Source organism: Eschscholzia californica, unplaced genomic scaffold, assembly GCF_041429995.1.
Source record: "Eschscholzia californica isolate CP2 unplaced genomic scaffold, dmEscCali1.0.p SCAF_2, whole genome shotgun sequence".
NCBI lineage: Eukaryota > Viridiplantae > Streptophyta > Magnoliopsida > Ranunculales > Papaveraceae > Eschscholzia > Eschscholzia californica.
The window spans coordinates 66,442,048-66,452,978 of record NW_028238309.1 but is presented as its reverse complement, the minus strand read 5'-3'; the positions used below and the strand labels follow the sequence as shown (position 1 = coordinate 66,452,978).

At 35.7% G+C, this 10,931-nt stretch overlaps 1 protein-coding gene across 1 annotated transcript; it reads right to left on the bottom strand.

Annotated features, from left to right (window-relative positions):
* Window positions 1–3,494: 3,494 nt before the first annotated feature.
* On the bottom strand, window positions 3,495–4,957 carry LOC147560510 (F-box/kelch-repeat protein At3g06240-like). Its single transcript, XM_086662667.1, has one exon. It carries the CDS (start codon window positions 4,944–4,946, stop codon window positions 3,684–3,686), a length of 1,263 nt encoding a protein of 420 aa, XP_086518793.1. The 5' UTR covers window positions 4,947–4,957; the 3' UTR covers window positions 3,495–3,683.
* Window positions 4,958–10,931: the final 5,974 nt, after the last annotated feature.

The window sequence follows — 10,931 nt, the reverse complement described above, 5'->3', positions numbered from 1 at the left end:
TCTCGAGAAAATAGTAACTGGGTCGGCATAAAACCTCCATGGGGCCAATAGAATTTAGGCACAATAAATATCACCTCAAACAATAGTCCAAGTAAATATGGGCTTATACAGTTCAACAAGAAAAAGTAGATATGGGCTTATAGGCCTAAGGGTCTTGGGGCTTGTGGGCCTATGGGTCTTGGGGCTTGTGGGCCTATGGGCTTATCCATCTCTCTCTCTATATATATACATGATTTAGTGAGAGCTAGAAACAAAATGAAGTACATCAATAATTGTTGGTTTCTTTTCTTCCTCTTCACCATTATCTTCATCTCCCCATCTTCTTCTTCATCACCATCTACTAATCCTTCTCTTGTTAGTAAACCCAAAAACAAAATCAAACCCACAAAATTAATAGATTCAATCTGCAAAAAAACCAAGAACTACAACTTCTGCATAGATGCTTTATATACAGATAATAGAGCTTCAAATGCAGATCAACTTGTTCTTACTTATATCTCTTTTGGTTTAGCTTATCTAAATGCCACAAATACCCAATCTTATATCAAACACTTAATTTCAAACAACAAGAACAAGTTAACTAATAGCACTAGTGAAGATCTAAAAAGATGTAATCTTGATTATGGGAAGGCGAAATCGGTACTTATAGAAGCATATAACAACTTGAATTCGGAAACATATTTCGGGCTTGGGAGGTTGGCTGGTGTTGCTGCTAATGCTGCTAAAGATTGTCAAGATAAGTTGGATCAAAGTACAATTACTAGTTCTCCATTGACAAGAAGGAATGAAGATTTGAGTAGGCTTTGTGAGATTTCAGCTATTGCTTCTAGTTCTTTTAGTAGTAGTTAACTAGTTCCTTATAACTTTCTAGTGATCTTGTTTTTTTATTTACGTATGTTTTATTGTGTTCACTTCTCAATTTCTTTCAAACTACTGAAATTTGTATCCTACTGTTTAGAGTATTGTGTATCTATAGACACTTAAAAGGATTTCTCTAGTAACGACGAGTGAACCAACATGACTAGTCCATCAAAAAAAAAAGAAAGAAAAATAAGAAGACATGACTAGTCCATGTTGAGAACTAGACGGGCCTCGCCACTGAAATTTTGTTAAGTACTCCTCTAGAAGGAGGAAAGTGGGGAAGAGGAGGGGGAAAGGTACAGATATGTCCTGTGAACTGTGATTCTAAATAAAGAAGATGAGGCCCAGAATACCCTAGCTGTGAAGAGGATTGATTGTTTTCACAAGGGGACAAGTGAGGTAGGACATAAACTTAGGAACATGTCCAAAATCCGTGACTATATGGATGTAATACTCAATTATAAACTTAAAGTTTATGTCTCTTTTTCGATCTGGTGATAGTCCCACATTGAACAATGTATACACCTGCATTGTAGGTGTAAATTCACGCTTAGTAAGTGTTAAGGCCTTTCGACCGATATCTGCTCCTACAAATTAAATCTTGTTGTCATTAGGCTTTTGTGTAACTAGCAAAATGGAGTCTATATTGTTAATGTTGTAGGAGAGATCACAAATGTGTTGTTTATTCTAATTCCTCTTTGTCAAGTCTAATAACTATGAAAATGATGTTCTGCAGCTAACATATATCATCAGGACATTACCATCACGAAACAACAATTTCACTCAGGTTTATGCGTCACCCGCCGTAGTGTAGGTTTAAGGACGTCATGCATAATCAGCTTTCCTTTTACACGTGAGACTTTTGCCCAATAATGAGCCTTCCTTAAAAAATTCCAATAGGTCACCCGTCTAAATTTAGAGAAATGCTAAGCGTTTAAAGATTTTGACAAAATCCTTGATTTGCTGAGTTACTCAGGTAAAAGAATAGTCCAAATCGTAGCTAAACTTTGAAAATTTTTGTCTTGTAGAGAAAGTAAGTCAGCAAGTCAAAGATTTTATCAAAATCCTTTGTGCAGATAAAACTCCCGCTAAATTTAGAGGCAAATCAAGTAAGTATATAATAAGTGAATTGCTTTGACATGTTATAATGAGTCTTTGAACTCTAAATATTTTGGGTTGAAAATAAAATATGGTCAGGGGTAATCGTGGTAAGAAAATGTCAGCTCACTTACGTCTGACGGAATAAAAGACGCAAAAATGAAAAATTTGACCGAATTGGAAGCTGGTCATCTTTAGGGGGCCATTTTGGCGAATTCGTCATCTCTGGGTGTCCAAAATGGAATTAACCCATACATGAATTGTGTTTAGTTTCCCTTATTTTTAGGGGAGTTAAAAGTTATACTGGAATAAGGTTGAGGAAAATGCAATCTAAATGTTTGTAGCTCGATCTACTTCTGAAATCTAATTTTGGTGAAGCTGGATCTCATTAAGATTTAGGGGCTAAGGCATAGGGATCTAGATTGTGGGTTCATCAGGAAAGTCTTGTAAATAATGTGAAGATTCAATGAAACTGTTTAATGTGAACCATTGAAATTGAGATCTGACCCCATTGATATGGGTCATTTGACCAACTTATGGCTTGTGAAGAGGAAAACTAGTAATGGAGTACCCTTTTGAGTTTTTCTTTTTATCCTCTCTTACAACATGTAGAAAAACAATGTGCAGAAATTTTTGAGGAATTCAAGTGTCTCTGTTTCCCCAATCTCTGAAGTTGTCTCCTCTGAGTCGGATTGTTCTAAGTATAAAATAGCTCAATGCAATTAGGTATTTACAGTTCAATTTGGGCTCACAGTCTCAAATATGCAAATGTTTTAAAATACTTTCAATGCTTATTACGCATTGAGGCAGGCGCTTCAAGGCGAAGAGGTCACCTAATGCCTCAAGGTGTACTATTTGAACTTAAAACTAAGCGGCAGTGCATTTGAAGTCTCATGTTATTTTTGAGTTGTTGGTCAACTCAAACATTTCAACTCCAAAGTTGTTAACATAAGTTTGATAGGTATAAGTTCCGAGCTCAAACTCAAGACGGTTTTAAACTGTAACACATTTGAGTTCACACTTTACCCTAACCAACCACATTTAATTGAAGACAGGGGGGAAGAGCTACTACCTCAACATAGTGACTATATATGGAGGTGGTGGTGGTGGTGGTGGTGGTGGGTGAGAGAGAAGATGAAGACATGGGTGATTGTGAAAGGTTAAGGAGAAGATTAAGATGATGATGGTGATGTATTTACTACCCTGCACGAATACTGAAAATCCCAAACAACATCTGAGGTAGTAAGGTAATTTGTTTTTTCGTTGTCCAAGTCTGACTCATCCATCTAAATAATCCGAGACCCAAAATCGATCCAAATTAGCCATTCAAGAGATTCAGACTCCACGAATGACCGGACAATTACAAATGTTTAGAGAAATCTGACTCTAGTCAATTAGGACATTGGGTCAGATTTCATATCTGACTTAAAACAAACAAACAAACACCATCTACTAAAAGCTTAAATATCTCATAATTGGAACACCATCATTAAAACTTAACTCTAACTGTGTTTTTTTCTTGATAATATTTAACATTTCACCAAAATATATCCATTTCCAACAGTGTCAGAACATATACTGAAATCAAAATTGAATACTGGACTGAAACTTACAGCCTAGTAAGGACATGATCTGCAACTTTGGGCATAAGAAGCCCCAACGAAAACCAAGAATAAAAAACCAATAGTCAGGCTGGCAGGCACGCATAGAGGTCTTTGTAGATTTTATGTCGGTAAGTTTCTTCTTCTTCTTCTTCTAATTCTTAGCTTCGTTTGGATCACGTTGTCTACTTGTTGCTTCAAGTAAATTCCAGAATTTAGTGGAACTAAACTACTAACACAAGTCACTGCTTCAAAACGGTCTGAGATTACCGTTAGCTTATGAACCGGATCTTTTTTCTGTTTAGGATCATATAAAATTATGTCCTCATAATCTTTCTCCAATAATACATTGCCGTTTTTGAAACACTTTATCGGGTTCAGTGATGAACTTGATGGAATAACATTATGTTCAGTAATAATGAAGAATCTAGTCCAACAAGACTCCTCCTCGGTCACACCCCCGTGCTTCTTCTTCTTCATAACCCATACTTCAGTTTGAAGCTTGGAAGTAGTATCAAATATACAAAGACAATCATCACCTAAAACACCAATTTGTACGCGTCTGTCGGAGAATTTCTCACTAAAATGTTTTGGTATGGGCACTTCCGTGAATGTCTCGCCTACTATATTAAAACAAAGTATAGCATTATAGGTGGTGGTGGTGGTGGATGTCGACCGTCTCCCTACAAATGGAGCTGTTGTTTTCCAATAAAGAGCTCCATTAATAAGGACACCAGGTTCTAAACCAATGATTTTGTAAGGAATATTGTCCATGGATTTCCACGAATTAGAGCGTAAAGAGTAAAGCATGACATAACTAAAATCATTGGCCTCCCGTCTTAGAATACCCAAAATCTTGTAATCATGTAGCTTGGAATCATAACCGAAACCGAACCAACCCTTTGTAGTTTTCATATCTTTCAGTTTCTCATCCTTATTTTCATTCAAATATGGGGTCTTGGGTAGTGATTTCAATTCATCAGTAGATGGGTTCCAAAGGTAAATTTTATTACCTAAGAATGAAACTAAACCATAACACGACCCTAAAAACATAAATTTTGGTAGTAGAGGGATGAAAGAAGAGTAATCATCTATTGGAATAGATAAATTAGATGCTAATGAATTATAATCTATGGTGTATAATCTATTAGAGTGTGTGATAATTAGCATAAATTTGTCTTGTTCAATAGCATGATCACAATGAAGTTTAACAAAATAAGGGTTTGAGAAGAGAGAGCACCACATCTTGGAAACTGACCTAAATCGGTAGATGGATTTTACTGGCAACATAGATAAGATGGTAATTACAATTTCTTCCGGGAGGCCCAGAAGCGGCCGCGGCGGCGTTGAACATAGTTGTAGTTTCATCATCATCATCATCTCCATACTCTCTCTCTCTCTCTCTCTCTCTAGATACTACGATCAGATCGAAAGATTTTGATTAAATTATGAGTGAAGGATACCTCCTATGTTGTCAATATATAGATAATAGTAGTGTGTGTGCCTTCTATTTTTGTTTTTGGGTAAGGCCAAAAGGGTGTAGGATTACCAATTGGTTTCTATTTTTATTCTTATTTTTTTTGAAACTAATAGGTTTCTATTTTTTTTTTTTTGGAATCAAACTTCATTCTTATTCGGTTCTTGGGTATTTCTTCTCGTGTTCTTCATTGTTCATATGCAGGATGGAACATCAAACTTCTTTAAAGGACTAATGCTCATTCTTTGTTATCTCATAGTTGCTGCAAGTTTCTATGTACATGTAGATCCTACAACTATCGGTAAGTTCTTTATCAAAATTAAATCCAAACCTCATTAAACACTTGCATTTCGAGAGTTCCTTTCATTCTATCGTCTTATTTTATGTTTTCGGAAATCGTGTTTGCAGCGGATAAGCCTATGAAAACGTAAGCTTCAAGGAAGAGCACGATAGATATAGATGAGATATTGCTTTCCAAATATTTCTACCACATTTTCCCCGCTGTATAGGATTTCAGCGGAAATGTAATCATGTATAAAAAAAAAAAAATTGTTTTTAGAGAGAGAGAGAGAATAAAAAAAAAAAAAAAAAAATTTGAAGGTCGCCGGCCGGAAGTTTGGCCGGCCGACGACCCTGCCGGAGAAGATGATGATGTGGCGTGGTCAAATGATGTGGGTGAAATACACCTTTTAAGGGAGTTTTTTTCACCCATTCAAAGAGGGGGCCCTTTAACCAAGCTAAGTCAAAGGTTTTTTACTAAGTCAACGAAACCATGGGGAGGCCTTTTAACAAAAACGGGGAGGCCTTTTAAAATCTCCCTGTATAGATATAGGACTGTACATGATTACGAAAAAGTATGACTTTTCTTCCCCCATCCGTTTTGTGTACGGAAATGCTACTATTACGAACAGATATTATGGAACTTTTCTACGGAATGACGTGGCACTTTACGTTTGAAATTTTGACTCAATCTGGGCCGTTAACAGATGAACGGCCCAGATTCAGTTTTTTCTCTCTCCCTCTAGTATTCCTTTTCTCTCTCTAAAACTCCATTAAAACACCTCACCTTGAAGTTTGGATTGGCTTCCTAAAACTCATTAAACAAATCAAAATTATACAATTCCTTCTCTTCCAATCTTAAATACATTCCTACTACTAATTTTTATCTCTACTAACTTAGATGAGTGAATTATGAGATCTACTAAAACAACTTGAAACAATCTTGATTTGAACCTAAACAGACCAATTCTAAAGATGTGTTATGGGTTTCAATAGGAAAACCTTTAAATCAGTAACAAAAAAACTCTAGAACTTAAAATCAATAGAAAAGAAATCCTAAAATCATTAGCACAAAACCCTAATTTGTTTAAGTATAAATAGCATAAAGCCTAAAATCAGTCGACAAGATCATAATTTCACTACAAAATCTCTTTAAGTAGAGAGAGTTTTAGGGAAAAATCACTAGAAAACTTGAATCTCCCATTTTTTCCTCTCTCCCGTACTCTCAAAAGTGGCTGAAACTTGAAAGAATAGATGGGTGACGTGGGAGCATCAAAATTGAAAATGGACAATTACTAAATGAACGGCGGGGATCTAGTCAAATTTTCCAACTTGAGTTGACACGTCATTCCGTCATTTTCTTTCCTAACTGTAGCACGCCCTTTTTGTGTAAAAGCTAAGTCAACTCTTTAGTTGGTCACTTTCGCGACTTGCTACTTTTTTTTTGTTTTTTGATATTTTCAATATGACAAACTACGAAGATGAATATTAGGAGTCTTAGATGGTAAAGTAGACGGGTCATATGGGTATTCGATGCAGCACCATTATAAAGCGAAATCATGACAAAAGTATTGAGTTGAGGATGATTCAACTATCCATTTCTAATACAACAAAATAGAGATATTGGTCATGGACAAAATGTATATATCAATTGACCCTCATAACTTGTGGCTTTTTGAGAACTTCAATAGCCAATTTTACTAAGTCTTCCTTCTTATAACTTCAACCCCATTTTAGTCAAAGTAAATCATTCTTATATATATATATATATATATATATATATATATATATATATATATAGAGAGAGAGAGAGAGAGAGAGAGAGATGTAGAATAGAAGAGAGAAAAGATGGGTAGGATTTTGGAGTCTATGGGTGGTGGTGGTGGATATGCTAGGATGAAGAGCAACTCAGGAAGCGTGTTTTTGTTGTTCATGATGATTTTAGCATCACTATCAATGGTATCACTTATCATTTTTGTATGTGGAAATGCTCCTGATCAGTCCACTAAGAATGGTCATCGAACTGATGGTGGTGGTGGTTGTGGTTCTGCTGCAGCATGTGGCGGCGGCGGTTGTGGAGGCTGTGGTGGGTGATTAAGCAGTTGTGGTGGAGGTTGAACTATTCAAATCTATCAATACTTCATTTTTTTACTCAAAAATTTATAGCTTCCTTGTTTTTTTTTTTTTGCATAAATCAGCAGGCTAAGAGAGCCTTTTTTTTTTGCATAAATCAGCAGGCTAAGAGAGCCTGACCCTCTAGTTATAAAATTTAACTTATTCTTGATCTATTTAGTCAAATTCTTTTGGGTTAATTTGAAGTTATCTCATTTAATATCAGATACATAAATAACTGCCCCTTTAAGTAAGATATGAGAGGCCCCCATCTTACTTAAAGTGAATGGGCTCCACCTATTATATTACTGAAGTCTTCAGTCTTTTCCCTTCATCTTATCTTACTTAAGCTTATCCAATACGGGAAACTCAACCACAAATCTGTTATATGGATGAAGTTCGCTTTCTTACTCTCAACCACTAGTTAGAAGGAATTCCCTCGACTTCGTTTATGCTCGGTCAAGTCAGGCGGGCTAAGATTCCATTCGAAGTAACGTAACATGATAGTGAAATATATAATTATAAAATTTGCAACGAGATACATACGACAAAAAACCATAATCTCGAAATAGACGATGCAAAAGCAAAGAATTCTGCATACTTATAATAGAGTAGTATCAGTAGCACCATGCAAAACATCAAAAGTATTATATTTGTGTCTGACTTAGGCCCAAACACTGTGTCTAGCAATCAAACGTTCTTTCGTGCATATCTCAAGCAAATAGTAACTCGATTGGTCGGGCATAAAAGCCTCTGATCTATACTGCGGGGTCCATGTGGAACTTAGTATTCTGGTACAATATACTTTTTTTTGTAGGAAGTTTCATAACATTAAATCACAAGAGTATCATTACAATACATATTAGACAGAAAATGAGGTACATATTTACACAATTTTGACCTATTTTTCCTCCTTGTCCATTTCGTTCTAGCACAATATACTTCACCTCAAAATTCAAACAATAGTCCATGTAAGCATGGGCTTATGGGCCTATGGGCTTATCTGTATATATAGAGAGAGTGAGAGCTTGTATGATGAGTTAGAAACAAAATGAAGTCCATCAATAATTGTTCGTTTCTTTTCTTTCTCTTCACCATTATCTTCATCTCCCCATCTTCATCACTATCTACTAATCCTTCTCCTGTTACTAAATCCAAAAACAAAATCAAACCCACAAAATTAATAGATTCAATCTGCCAAAAGACCAAGAACTACAACTTTTGTATAGATGCCCTATACACAGATAACAGAGCTCCAGATGCAGACCAACTTGTTCTTACTTATATCTCTTTTGGTTTAGCTTATCTCAATGCCACAAACACCAAATCCTATATCAAACACATACTTACAAACAAAAACAACTTCAACAATGGTGGAAATAGTACTAATGAAGATCTAAAAAGATGTAATCTTGATCAGGGCCGGCCCTGACTATTTGGTGGCCCGAAGCGGACACAACAAATGTGGCCCTCTAACTTACACATGCATATAAATCGAGTGGAGGCGCAACTGGGTTAACCCGGACTGCAACCTGCTTCTGCCGACCTATGTTTTCTTGAAATGTATTCCATTTATACAAAAATTTGGTAGGTAATATTCAGCCTATGACAAGGGTTCGAGTCCCTTTGGACACTTTTAAATTTTATCTTCAACTGCTTCTCTTTTAAATGATTTTTTTTTGTTGAAAGTACTTCTCTTTCAAATGATGGTTTTAGTTTTTGTTTGAACCGCAACTAACATTGAATTATTTCAACAACAAAAAACTAACATTGAATTTGTAAGAAAAGTTTTTCGAATTCAAATTTAAGTACCAAAATAGATATAGGGTTGATTTTACAAAAAAAAAAAACAGTACCTCTATATTCCGTTAAGTAGGATCTGGCAATAGGTTTTGAGTGTGTGATTCGAAGACTTCTTTCCAAGATTTTGAGTTGCATAGACATTCAAGAATTATGATACTAGTTGAATAGGAGAAACCAAAACTCTCAAGAGTATCACATTAATATGTAACTTAGGTACTATGAGCAGCAAAAGCCTTGTATTGATTCTTCGGTTTCTCGATAAAATTAAATATGATAATAGTGGTTGGAATGTGGGATGAGAAAATTAAGATTTAAATGATCCAATTGTAATTTCATCACAAAAATAGATAGATTCGTTATATAAGTCCATTTTTTAGTTGATAAATACCATTTAAGGATTTAAAATTAATCACAATGAATTAAAGTAAGTTAAGAAATCAACTATTAGATTGAAATTTATTCTCTTCCCCTCTAAACAAAAAGAAATATTTTTCTTTTGCCTAAATTAGGTATGGAAATATCTTTTCTTTATATTCATCCAAACTATGATAACAAACACATAATTGTATGTACTTAAATAGATTTAAAGAAAATTGGGGACTTGGAGAAGGAATGAAGACAGAGAGATGGGAAATGGAGTTGTGGAGAAGGAATGAAGAGAGAGAGAGAGAGGTGTGGCCCACATGTTGACAAAAAAAATAGGGAGCAAGTCCTCGTAAATGGTAATGTAATAAGGGTGGGCCAACATGTTGAGAAAATAAATGAGGGAGCAAAAGGGCCCAGTTGCACACGGTAGCTATTGTTAGAAACTGGGTCAGAAATAAAAATTAAGAAAATTTTATAGACGCCCCCCAATAAATTGTGGCCCCCAAAATTTGGTGGCCCAAAGCGAGGCTTTGCTCGCTTTGGGCCAGGGCCGGCTCTGATCTTGATTATGGGAAGGCGAAATCGGCACTTATAGAAGCATATAACAACTTGAATTCGGAGACGTATTTCGGGCTTGGGACGTTGTCTGGAGTTGCTGCTAATGCTGCTAAAGATTGTCAAGATAAGTTGGATCAAAGTACAATTAGTAATTCTCCATTGACAAGAAGGAATGAGGATTTGAGTAGGCTTTGTGAGATTTCAGCTATTGCTTCTAGTTCTTTTAGTAGTAGTTAATTTGTTTATTGGTTATTAAATATAAATCTTCTAATCTATGCATATTTTTTCTAACTTGTTGGCAATCTTGTTTTAGATTTTATTTATTGTTTTCGTATGATTTTTGGTGTTATCTTCTCAATTTCTTTCAAAACTACTGAAATTTGTATCTGACTGCTTACAGTAAGAAATATACTAGGGAACTGAAAAACTAGGCAGAAATCTTACGTGGCTTGTTGATATTTGAGCTTTTGATGATTCTGATACACTGAACTATGAATCACGACAAGCCACAAATGATTTCTGCCAAGTTTTCTTGTTCCCTAGCATTACTCCTTGAGAACTAGACGGGCCTCGCCCGAATTGTATTGTATAAAAGCATCTTTACCGGCGTGCCGAGGCAATCCCGTGTAAGGAAGAAAGTGGAGAAGAGTAGGAGAGGGAAAGGTACAGAGTTGTCCTCTGAACTGTGATTCTAAATAAAGAAGATGAGGCCAAGAATCCCCTAGCTGTAAGGTTGATTTATTGTTTTCAGAAGGAGACAAGTGAGGTAGGTCATT